The 12,515-nt window shown below is 41.1% G+C and overlaps 1 protein-coding gene and 1 pseudogene across 1 annotated transcript; one reads left to right on the forward strand and one right to left on the reverse strand.

The window, feature by feature from the left end:
• Positions 1–8,352: 8,352 nt before the first annotated feature.
• LOC119279342 lies at positions 8,353–9,450 on the reverse strand (annotated as a pseudogene).
• Positions 9,451–9,482: 32 nt separating this feature from the next.
• Positions 9,483–12,515, forward strand: LOC119279343. The gene is made up of 4 exons (XM_037560610.1): positions 9,483–9,502; positions 9,906–10,146; positions 10,927–11,039; positions 12,440–12,515. The coding sequence occupies exons 1-4, from the start codon at positions 9,483–9,485 to the stop codon at positions 12,513–12,515; spliced, it is 450 nt and encodes a 149-aa protein (XP_037416507.1).

The raw sequence follows: 12,515 nt of genomic DNA on the forward strand, positions 1-12,515 counted from the left end.
TCCCTAGAAAAGTCAGAGAATGGTATAATGCTGAATATTTTTGCATATTAAGCTCTGATAAATTTATTACAGTGGGAATTGTCTCTTATAAAATTTTGAGTTAGGGAAGTATTGATACTCTTGCATTCTTTATAGACTGTACTGTTTTGGCAGATTGCTGTTATGTTTGCATTGTTTGCATATGCTTGCTTGTTTAATGATTCTATTTGAGGATAGGAGTATTAAATATGCAGAGGCATTTAGTATTCAATGTTGAATAATAATTTTAGTGATTTTTTACAGTAGAAAATGATAAGGTTTTGTATTGGTTTATACTAACCCATCTCACGAGTTCTTGTGGAGTTTGTTGTGAATGAAGCTTATGATAAAAAGAGAAACCGTGATATGAGAGGAATTAAGGAGACATAAAAGCTCAAGCTTGGGGATGCCCAGGTAGGCATCCCACCTCTCTTGTTCAACAACTATCGGTTAGTATCAGTTGAGCCTAAGTTTTTGCTTCTTCACATGAGTTGTGCTATCCTTGCAATGTCATTTTATTTCAATTTTACTCGTTGTTTGAATAAAATCATTGGATCTGATTATTGAATAAAAAAGGGAACCCTCCCATGGCTAGTTAATTATTTGACTACTCAGTGTCTTTCACTCATATCTTTTGGAGTAGTTTTTCATTTACTCGTGTGCTTCACTTATATCCTATGAGTAAATTGTTGAATGAGTTGAATGTCATGAATCTTAATTTTTATATGTTTCATATGCTTATAACATGGTTAGTGATGACTTCACACATAGAAAGTATGAGGCATAAAAGTTGTTGAGAGTTGATAAACGCAGTTTTGGTCATCATAGCAATTAATATGAAGTAATAAGGAAAGAGAGGTTCACATACAAATATATTATCTTGGACATCTTTTATGATTGTGAAGCACTCATTAGGTATGACATGCTAAAAGAGTTGACGTTGGACAAGGAAGACAACGTAATGGTTTATGTTTTCCGACATCTCAGTTAAAGTATATTGTCATTGACCTTCCAAACATGTTGAGCCTGCCTTTCTCCCTCATGCTAGCCAAATTCCTTGCACTAAGTAGAGATACTACTTGTGCTTCCAAATACCCGTAAACCCAGTTTTGCCATGAGTGTCCACCATACCTACCTATGGATTGAGTAAGATCCTTCAAGTAAGTTGTCATCGGTGCAAGCAATAAAAATTGCTCTCTAAATATGTATGACTTATTAGTGCAGAGAAAATAAGCTTTGTACGATCTTGTTGTGAAAGTAATAAAAGCGACGGACTGCATAATAAAGGTCCACATACAAGGAGCAATATAAAGTGACGTTCTTTTGCATTAAGATTTTGTGCATCAACCCTAAACGCGCATGACAACCTCTGCTTCCCTCTGCGAAGGGCCTATCTTTTACTTTATGCTTGAGTCAAGGTGATCCTCACCTTTCCCTTTTTCATTTTATCCTTTGGCAAGCTCCACGTGGTTGAAAGATCATGATACATATATCCAATTGGATGTAAGTTAGCATGGGCTATTATTGTTGACATCACCTAAAGGTGAATATGTTGGGAGGCAACACAATAAGCCCCTATCTTTCTCAGTGTCCGGCTGAAACTCCATAACCACAAGTATTGCGTGAGTGTTAGCAATTGTAGAAGACTATATGATAGTTGAGTATGCGGACTTGCTGAAAAGCTCTATTCTTGACTCTTTCTGATGTTATGATAAATTGCAATTGCTTCAATGACTGAGATTATAGTTTGTTAGTTCTCAATGAAGTTTCTGAACCATACTTGACATTGTGAATAGATTGTTACTTGATCATGAATAGTTTTATGAGATAAGCTACTATTATGACACATATTGATGCTAGAAAAGGTGATTGAAATTATCTTTGATCAAACTTGTGCACCTACTAGCATTCACACTTCATAAATTATTTCTTTAATCATTTACCTACTCAAGGACGAGCAGGAATTAAGCTTGGGGATGCTGATACGTCTCCAACGTATCTATAATTTATGAAGTATTCATGCTATTATATTATCCTTCTATAATGATTTATATGCATTTATATGTCATTTTATATGATTTTTGGGACTAACATATTGACCTAGAGCCCAGTGCCAGTTTCTGTTTTCTCCTTGTTTTTGTGTTCTACAGAAAAGGGATACCAAACGGAGTCCAAATGACGTGCCAATTTTTGAGGATTTTTTATGGACCAAAAGAAGACCACGGAGCATCGGAGTTGGGCCAGAAGAGTCCCGGGCTGCCCACGAGAGTGCCCCCCCTAGGGCGCGCCCCCTATCTCGTGGACAGCCCGGAGACCCCCCTGACGTGAAACCAATGCCAAATATTCCTATAAATACAGAAACCTTCGGGAATTAACCTAGATCGAAAGTTCCGCCGCCGCAAGCCTCTGTAGCCATGAGAAATCAATCTAGGCCCTCTCCGGCACCCTGCCGGTGAGGGCCATCATCACCGGAGGCCATGGAGGAGGACCTCGGAGGGCCCATCATCGCCATGAAGGCCAAGGACCAGAGGGGGAAAGCCATGGAGGAGGAAGCACAATGGGGAGAACCTCTCCTCCTCGCTCTTGGTGGCACCGGAGTGCCATCGGGAGGGGAATCATCGCCGCGGTGATCGTCTTCATCAACATCACCATCATCATCACCATCCTCATCTCTTTTACGCGGTCCACTCTCCCACACCCCGCTGTAATCCCTACTTGAACATGGTGCTTTATGCTACATATTATGATCCAATTATGTGTTGCCATCTTATGATGTTTTGAGTAGATATCTTTTGTCCTTGAGTTGATTGATGATCTAGATTGGTACGAGTTGTATGTTTTATTATTGGTGCTGTCCTATGGTGCCCTTCGTGTCGCGCAAGCGTGAGGGATTCCCGCTGTAGGGTGTTGCAATACGTTCATGATTCGCTTATAGTGGGTTGCTAGAGTGACAGAAGCTTAAACCTGAGTAAGGGGGTTATTGCGTATGAGATAAAAGGGGACTTGACGCTTTAATGCTATGGTTGGGTTTTACCTTAATGAATCTTTTAGTATTTGCAGATGTTTGCTAGATTTTCCAATCATAAGAGCATATGATCCAAGTAGGAAAAGTATGCTAGTTTATGCCTCTCCCTCATATGAAATTGCAATGACGACTATCGATCTTGTTAACAATTGCTTAGGACAATTCCGCACAACGATCCACCATTATTCCACACTCGCTATTTATATTATTTAGTATTATATTCTAACTTTATGATAACAGCACCTACTTTTATGTTTTAGCTTTCGGATATCATACAAAGTTATCCTCTTTATACCCACAACACAGTTTTATTTCTTGTTTCTAGTTGGAAGCAAACGTTAGGTGCACGTAGAGTCATATCAGTGGTAGATAGGGCTTGAGAGAATATTGATCTTACCTTTAGATCCTTGTGGGTTCGACACTCCATACTTATCACTTCCACCTTTGGGAATTGCTACGATGATTCCCTGCACTTGGGGATTATCAAAGCCCAATGATGAATATGAGATTGATAATAGTGTTTGCAATAATATTGAAAGTGGGTTTGGAAGAGTGTCAACTTTAGATCCCACATATTTGGAGAATGTTCAATCTTATGAATTTTTTGATAAAAGTGGGTTTCGAGAGGTCATGACTTTAGTTAATGTTAATCCCACTATTTTGGAAGAGTGTCAACTTCGCATGCATGTGGATCATGTTGAGAATATGTTATGTGATAGCTAGTTTGTTGAATTTGCTTATGATCCTACATGTAATTATTATGAGAGAGAAAAATATGGTTGTAGACATTTTCATATTACTAAATTACCTCTCTTCATGTTGAGATTGCTATCGTCTCTTTATTCTTCCTTGCATATGCTAGTTTTTGCTTGCCTTGATAATTTGTTTTCTTATAAAATACCTATGCATAGGAAGTATGTTCGACTTAAGTGTGTTTGTCACATGTTTTATGATGCTCTCTTTGTGCTTCAATTCTTGTCTTTCATGTGAGCATCATTGAAATCTCAATGCCTAGCTAAAAGGGCTTTAAAGAAAAGCGTTTGTTGGGAGACAAACCAATATTTTTCCTTGCTCTTTTTCAATAAATAATTCATCTAGCCTCTGGTTAGATGTGTTTTTGTGTTTTAATTAGTGTTTGTGCCAAGTAAGACCTTTGGGATGGCTTATGGTGATACTTGTTGTGATCTTGCTGAAAAACATAAACTTTTGCACCCAGGAAAATAATTTGCATTTTTTTACAGAAGCGTGCTTCTGATCTGATTCTTTTTGCACAAGATTGGTACACAAAATTTCCAGGTTCTCCTAATTTTTCAGAATTTTTGGAGTTACATACGTATTTTAAGTTTACAGATTGCTATAGACTGTTCTGTTTTTGACAGATTTTGTTTTCTATGTGTTGTTTGCTTATTTTAATGAATCTATGGGTTTTATCGGGAGGTATGCACCATGGAAAATTTAGAATACAGTAGATATTACACCAATATAAATAAAGAATAAGTTCACAACAGTACCAAAAGTGGTGATTTGTTTTCTTATACTAACGGATCTCATGAGATTTTCTATTGAGCTTTGTGTTGTGAAATTTTCAAGTTTTGGGTAAAGATTTGATGGACTATGGAATAAGGAGTGGAAAAGCTTAAGCTTGGGGATGCCCAAGACACCCCAAGGTAATATTCAAGGATAACTAAGAGCCTAAGCTTGGGGATGCCTCTGATGGCATCCCCTATTTCGTCTTTGTCTATCGGTAAATTTATTTGAGGCTATATTTTTATTCACCACATGATATGTGTTTTGCTTGGAGCATCTTGTATGATATGAGTCTTTAATTTTTAGTTTGCCACAATCATCCTTTCTGTACGCACCTCTTGAGAGGGACACGCATGAATCATGATTTATTAGAATATATACTCTATATGCTTCACTTATATATTTTGAGCTAGGCAATTTTGCTCTAGTGCTTCACTTGTATCTTTTTAGAGCACGACGGTGGATTTATTTTGTAAAAAGTATAGAACTCTAATGCTTCACTTATATTATTTTGAGAGTCTCTCTAAAAAGCATCGTAATTTGCTTTGATTATGAATTTAGTCCTGATATGATAGGCATTTAAGAGGGATATAATAAAAACTTTCATATAAAGTGCATTGAATACTATGAGAAGTTTGATTCCTTATGATTGTTTTGAGATATAAAGATGGTGATATTAGAGTCATGCTAGTGAGTAATTGTGGATTGGAGAAATACTTGTGTTAAGGTTTGTGATTTCCGTAGCATGCACGTATGGTGAACCGTTATGTAATGAAGTTGGAGCATGATTTATTTATTTATTGTCTTCCTTATGAGTGGCGGTCGGGGAAGAGCGATGGTCTTTTCCTACCAATCTGTCCCCCTAGGAGCATGTGTGTAGTACTTTGTTTTGATGACTAATAAATTTTTGCAATAAATATGTGAGTTCATTATGACTAATGTTGAGTCCATGAATTATACGCACTCTCACCCTTCCACCATTGCTAGCATCTCTAGTACTGCACAACTTTCGTCGGTGCCATGCACCCACCATATACCTTCTCAAAACTGCCACCATACCTACCTATTATGGCATTTCCATAGCCATTCCGAGATATATTGCCATGCAACTTCCACCGTTCCATTTTATTATGACACATACCATTGTTGTCATATTGCTTTGCATGATCATATAGTTGGCATCGTATTTGTGGCAAAGCCACCTTTCATAATTTTTTATACATGTAACTCTTGAGTCATTGCACATACCGGTACATCGCCGAGGCATTCATATAGAGGCATATTTTGTTTTAAGTATCGAGTTGTAATTTTTGAGTTGTAAGTAATAAAAGTGTGATGATCTTCATTATTAGAGCATTGCCCCATGTGAGGAAAAATAAAAGAGACCAAAGAAGCCAACAATAAAAAAATAGGCAAAGAAGCCAAACAAAAAAATGAGAGAAAAGAGAGAAGGGGCAATGTTACTATCCTTTTTCCACACTTGTGCTTCAAAGTAGCACCATGATCTTCATGATAGAAAGTCTCCTATATTGTCACTTTAATATACTAGTGGAAATTTTTCTATAATTTTTGATTGTTCCATGCTATTATATTATCTGTTTTGGATGTTTTATATGCATTAATATGTTATTTTATATTATTTTTAGGACTAACTTATTAACCTAGAGCCTAGTGTCAGTTTCTGTTTTTTCTTTTTTTTGAGCTTCGCAGAAAAGGAATACCAAACAGAGTCCAAACGGAATAAAACCTTTGCGATGATTTTTCTTGGACCAGAAGACACCCAGGAGACTTGGAGTTCAAGTCGGAAGAGTCACGAGGCAGCAACATGGGTGGGGCTCGCCGGGGGGGGGGGCTGCCTTGTGGGCCCCTCATAACCCCCCTGACCTAGTTCTTCCTACTATATCTTCACATATATTCCAGAAACACCAGAAGCATCCACGAAAACACTTTTCCACCGCCGCAACCTTCTGTTCCCGTGAGATCCAATCTTGGGGCCTTTTCCGGCATCTTGCCAGAGGGGGATTCAATCATGGAGGGCATCTACATCAACTCTATTGCCCTTGCAATGAAGCGTGAGTAGTTTACCACAGACCTACAGGTCCATAGCTAGTAGCTCTAGATGGCTTCTTCTCTCTCTTTGATTCTCAATACCATGTTCTCCTTGATGTTCTTGGAGATCTATCTGATGTAATCTTCTTTTGCGGTGCGTTTGTCAAGATCCGATGAATTGTGGATTTATGATCAGCTTATCTATGAATATTATTTGAATCTTCTCTAAATTCTTATATGCATGATTTGATATCTTTGTATTTTCTCTTCAATTATCGGTTTGGTTTGACCAACTAGATTGGTTTTTCTTGTAATGGGAGAGGTGCTTAACTTTGGGTTCAATCTTGCGGTGTCCTCACCCAGTGACAAAGTAGGGGTAGCGGGGCACATATTGTATTGTTGCCATCAAGGATAAAAAAGACGGGGTTTACATCATAATGCATGAGTTTATTCCTCTACATCATGTCATCTTAATGCATTACTCTGTTCTTATGGACTTAATACTCTAGATGCAGGCAGGAGTCGGTCGATGTGTGGAGTAATAGTAGTAGATGCATGCAGGAGTCGGTCTACTTGACACGGACGTGATGCCTATATTGCATAATCATTGCTTTGGATATCATCATAACTTAGCACTTTTCTATCAATTGCTCGACAGTAATTTATTCACTCACCATATTATTTGCCTTCATGAGAGAAGCCTCTAGTGAAACCTATGGCCGCCGGGTCTATTTTCCATCATATTAGTTTTAGATTTACTATTTTGAAATCTTTTATTATCAGATCTATAAACCAAAAAACCCAAAAATATTTTATCTTTTATCTATCAGATCTCACCTTTGCAAGTGACCGTGAAGGGATTGACAACCCTTTACCGCGTTGGGTGCAAGTGTTTGATTGTTTGTTCAGGTATTGATGATTTGCACGTTCTTCTCATACTGGATTGATACCTTGATTCTCAAACTGAGGAAAATATGTATCTCTACTTTGCTGCATCACCCTTTCCTTTTCAAGGGAAAAACCAACACAAACTCAAGAAGTAGCAGGTATAGAACCGCCACGTTTCCCGCCTCCCATCTGGCATGCACCCTTGCCGCGTCCACCTGCCGTCTTGCGGTAGCCGCCATCGTCGTGGCCCCGGCGGCCATAGACGCCGCTATGGATTCATATTTGAAATAAAAATCTATTTTTGGGGCATCTATAACATATGGTTTGTGTTCAAAATCAAAGCGGGGTGGCACTTTGATGCTCCTGGTTTTTTAAATCTGATTTGAACATATTTTCAAATGTCACAACATTCAGATAATTTTTTATGTGCACATCTCAACATTCTATGTGTTCACATTTTTCGTGTCTTGTATAAAAAGAGAAAACTTGGTGCTTAAAAATGCTTTTTACGAGACATTTTTTTTTCTTTTTTGCACAGGCGACACGAAATGTCAATTTTCTTGCGGAACTTGGAATGCGCACATCGAATGTCGAGATGTACACGCAAATCTTTCTGTTCGGATTTGTTTGACATTTCAAAATATTTTTACCTGTGGAAGGAGCATAAGCTCCATGTGCCAAAGTGAATTCCCAAAATCAATGGTAAAAGCTAGACCCAATTTATAAAGTGGTCTTGTATATAGAAAAACGGAGGAAGTAAATAGCACAACGAACATAGCCTGTATGCTTGACATACAGTTAAATAAATGAGAACAGGAGGTGCATTTCTTTTCCTTGCTAGCTAGCTACATCCAGAACGCTACGGGAGCAAAAGATGAGAGTTGCCTAGACACAGGACAAGAGGTGGTGTTTCTGTCGACGATTCGAAGCTTGCCCTGATGATTTTACTTGAGGCGGAACGTGGTCATGTTGAGCACGAAGCCATGAGGGTCCTCAAAGGCATCCTGGAACTCGAACCCATCGGCTACCACGCAATCAACAAGGAAAAACCTGGAGTTTCCCATGGATGTGAGAGTAGCCCCTTGGGATTTAGACACCTGATGTGTTGGGCTCCACAGTTTTTGCCCCTTGGCCATCTTCCAGCTGGGCTGCTGCTGCGTGGTGTTGCTACCGCTGTTGCTGCTGCTGCCGCCGAGGGAGAGGGAGGGAACTTGGCAGGAGCAGACGTAGCCATCCGGGTGTAGCCCGACCCATGCATCTAGCTCGGCGTCGAAGTAACCTTGGCGGTGGAAAGGGAGCACCCATTCCCCATGGCGCCTCCACTCACGGCTCTCGCTGTCAAACGAGAACGTGCCTGTGCCGCTGACCTTTCGGTCATCCACAGACACGAATACGGTGCGTCCGTCCGGGTGAAGGGCGTAGGACACAATCCTTTGATGCTTGGTGAAGGGGGCCGGGATGCTTTCCCAGGACCAGTCGGTGCTTGGGCACAGAGAGCGCATCATCTCGTCCTTGGCGGCGGCGGTCGTCATGACTTCGAATGCGGGAGGCCGCGACATGAAGTGGTAGGTAAACGCGAACAACGTGTCGTCGGCGGTGACAAAGAAGTTGACGGCGTTGAGAAGCGCGTCCGGGAGGGGATTGCCGATGGCCAGCGCGGCGGTTTCCGTGTCGAAGACCACGGTTGCGGTGCATCGGTTGCTGGTGGCTATTATGTTGGTGCCCAGGGCGGCAAAGTCCATGGCATGGTTGTTCAGAGGTGACGCTAGCCGGAAGACGGGGGGCGCGCTTAGGTCAGGGTTGTTGGCGTCGAGCTTGCGGATGGTGAAGCCACCGTGCCAGTCATCTAGAACCAGATAGAGGCTCTTGTGCTTGCTGCCGCTGCGGCCGTCGTAGTTGGCCGCCTGACCCTCCTCCCTGTCCTGCCGTCGTCGCTTAGACATACTACAAACCGGAGACAAAAGATAGGATTTTGATGAGATCAACGCAATCTGTGTGCGGTGTTGGGATCCGGGCAAGATCGATCACACCAAAATAATACGAACACTATTGCCAAAGGCAGTATTGTGCCTTGAATCTCTTTATTACTTCTCGCGACTTCACGTACAGACGCTACGGTGCTCATGCTTATATAGGCACCACCGTACAGACTAAAACCAGTATATCTTTATCTTTATCTTTATCTTTACCTACTAATAAACCAGCTACTGCTTCTGGTCGTCCGTCGTGGCAGTTTTGCAAAAGCGTCCCCGCGTTTCTTCGAAATCAACCCGCGGTCCTACTTTAAGTGGTTAACCAGGAAAACGTTTCGTTTTTACACAAAACTCCCTATCTATTGGTGTATTCAACCCGTGATCCGAGCAGATTTGTAAAGGAAAAAAAATACGGCAACAAACAGACCACGGGCGCTCGTCTCCTCTCCCTCTCGCCCACGAACTCCTCGCCGCCGCCGCCACCTGTGCCGGCCGCTTCCGGCGACCTCCGACGCCGCGCAGCACGCCCCCGAGCTCCTCACGGTCCGCGCCTCCCTCCCCTCCGACCAGATTCTCCGCTCCCGTCCTCTACCGCCCGCTTGCAACCCCACCCCCGTGGCTAGGGTTCCGGGCAAGGCTTCGCCGGCTCGTCTCCAGCGGCCCCAGGTTCGTTCCTCCTTCCTTCTTGGCCCCCCTCGCCTCCGTCTTCCTCCCAGAACTTGGAGCAGAAGCCCGCCTCAGTGTTTCCCGTCGCACTTCTCACGTCCCTATGGGATCTCCTCCCCCTCATCTCTCTCTCTGTGATTGATCGATGCTGTGTAGGGGATAGGTCGCTTCCGCGGTGGGGCTGGTGAGCTGGGAGCTGGTAAGGCATACGCCCTTGCAGACGAGGAGTTCTTGCTCTAGGGAGAGAGCAGAGGGCATGCTGGACACTGTTGTTGGTGAGACAGGTGAGGATGAGAGAGAGGAGAGAGAGATGATGATTGCTGCACATTTAGATAGAAGGATTGATGGAACTGCTACTGGCCGCTGCTGCTAGAAAGAGAGAGAGAACAGAGATGAGAGATAGGGTCCAACGCCTACTGATTTGCTCTTGTGGATAAAAAAAAGACAGGTGAACAAGAGAGAGAGAGAGCAGAGAGATAGAGAAGGTATAGAGAGAAGCGTTGATTGCTTCACATTTACATAGATGCTGATGTATGATGTATGATGCTACTGATTGATGCACATTTAGATAGAGAACAGAGATGTAGCTTGCTACTGAAAGTTTTCGTTATTGCTACAGTCCCATCAATCAATGTATATAAACCTGACAATAAATACTACCCAATTCGTATCCAGATGATTTGCATCTGTCATCAAGGAAAAAAGACATCACTGAACCCTTTGTATTCTAATTGCAAGGTTAAATAATCTTGTGTGTTCTAACTCTGCGATAATCTGCAGTTATTTGGCTCATCGTCGTGTCGCAAGTTTCTGACGTCGCTGTACACTGTGGACTTCGCCAGAAATCCGTCTGCACGTACTCCACCGTCTGCCGGAACTTCGTCTGACCTGAGGTACATACTACAGTGTAATCAATTTGCATCTGTCATCAACTACTACATAAGCTCTGAACAAGTCAATGCCTAAAACACCCCCCCTGTCCTCATTACAAGATGGTCCTGAGGAAAAACAATAATTAGAAGTAGCGATAAAATGTGATAAATCTAGCTAAATTTGTATCTAGGAGGAACATCTATTGTATGACAGAAAAATATAAGAAAAGGTAAAGTAATATCATGGTGATGGCAGAGAGGTAATTATTTAATTGACTATTTTGGAAGTAGCAATAAAAGGTCATAAAGCTAGCGAAATTTTTATCTAGGAAGAACAGCTGTTGTATGACAAAGTTTTCATATCAGTGCTACATGGTTCCACTCTGAATCTCTGTACTTAATTGGCTGAAGGTTTGCATTAGTGGTTCAGACCAATGCTATATGGTTCCACTCTACATCTCTGTAGTTAATTGGCTTAAGGTATACATAATTGGTTGGCTCTGAAAATATATATAGTAAGTCTTCACATTGTAACAGCTTGAAGAGGTTCATAAAAAAATGGTACAGGAGTTGCAACAGTCTTGATCAAGTATTTTGCATTTCTTTACAGAGGGAGTACTTATTAGTTCTGTATGTTCTTTAGTATATGCTCTGGGAGTTTAACAATTCAGTGACTAGAAGGGTCACGACATTGCTTATCCATGTCCTTCTGTTTTTTCATTTGAGTTGGCTACCTGAATTTCCACTATGTTAATTCATTCTTGTGCAATTTCTCACTGGTGTTCATGTAATTAGCCTGCAGCCTTTATTAGTAGTGCCTAACATTTGGTCAGTTAGGTAGTTTGACTCTAAGACACTGAACTTTGTAATATCTCTTTATTATAGTTTTAAATAGTAGTAGTTCCTCTGACATTGCATGGTAGTGGTGCTGCAAAGAATTCCACTGTTTGGGGGAAGTTCAGGGGAGCTTCTGCTCTGTCCTTGGGAGGAATAGTGTGCTTGTTAAAGCTGCGAGTCATTGGTGCTCTGTACTTAGATGGAAAATGTGGCAATACTGTGTTGAAGTTTGTTATATCCATCCGAGGAGATAAAAGATGTGGCACTCCTGTGCTGAATTTCGTTATGGCCACATGATGAGGAGATAAAAATGTGGCAATACTTGGTAGTGTCTTCTAATTTTTGTACTGGTCAATTTTAATAGCTCTCATACTTTCATTGTAAATTATAATAAGAGGTTGTATAGAAATGAATGGACAGTACAATTAATAGCTCTCATATAGATAATTTTTGTATACTTATACAATGAATGAACATTACAATTACTTTTATAGTGATGTTGGTTGCATAGAAATTCTAGCTTTCTGTGTTATTTCTTACACTGATTTGCTTATTCTTTGCTATAATTTTGTGTGGTTTCCTAGGGTGGAGAGGCGAACCTCAAATGGGCAACATCTGATCTTGCTCGCTGAGCTGCTATTCCTGGTATACAACCCTTAG

The sequence above is a fragment of the Triticum dicoccoides genome, chromosome 3B, assembly GCF_002162155.2.
Source record: "Triticum dicoccoides isolate Atlit2015 ecotype Zavitan chromosome 3B, WEW_v2.0, whole genome shotgun sequence".
Lineage (NCBI taxonomy): Eukaryota > Viridiplantae > Streptophyta > Magnoliopsida > Poales > Poaceae > Triticum > Triticum dicoccoides.

Coding starts and splice junctions, on each gene's coding strand:
- LOC119279343 (XM_037560610.1), top strand. CDS start 9,483: ATGAGATCAACGCAATCTGT. Junction 9,503..9,905: donor ATGAGATCAACGCAATCTGT/GTGCGGTGTTGG, acceptor GGCAACAAACAG/ACCACGGGCGCTCGTCTCCT. Junction 10,147..10,926: donor CTCGTCTCCAGCGGCCCCAG/GTTCGTTCCTCC, acceptor GATAATCTGCAG/TTATTTGGCTCATCGTCGTG.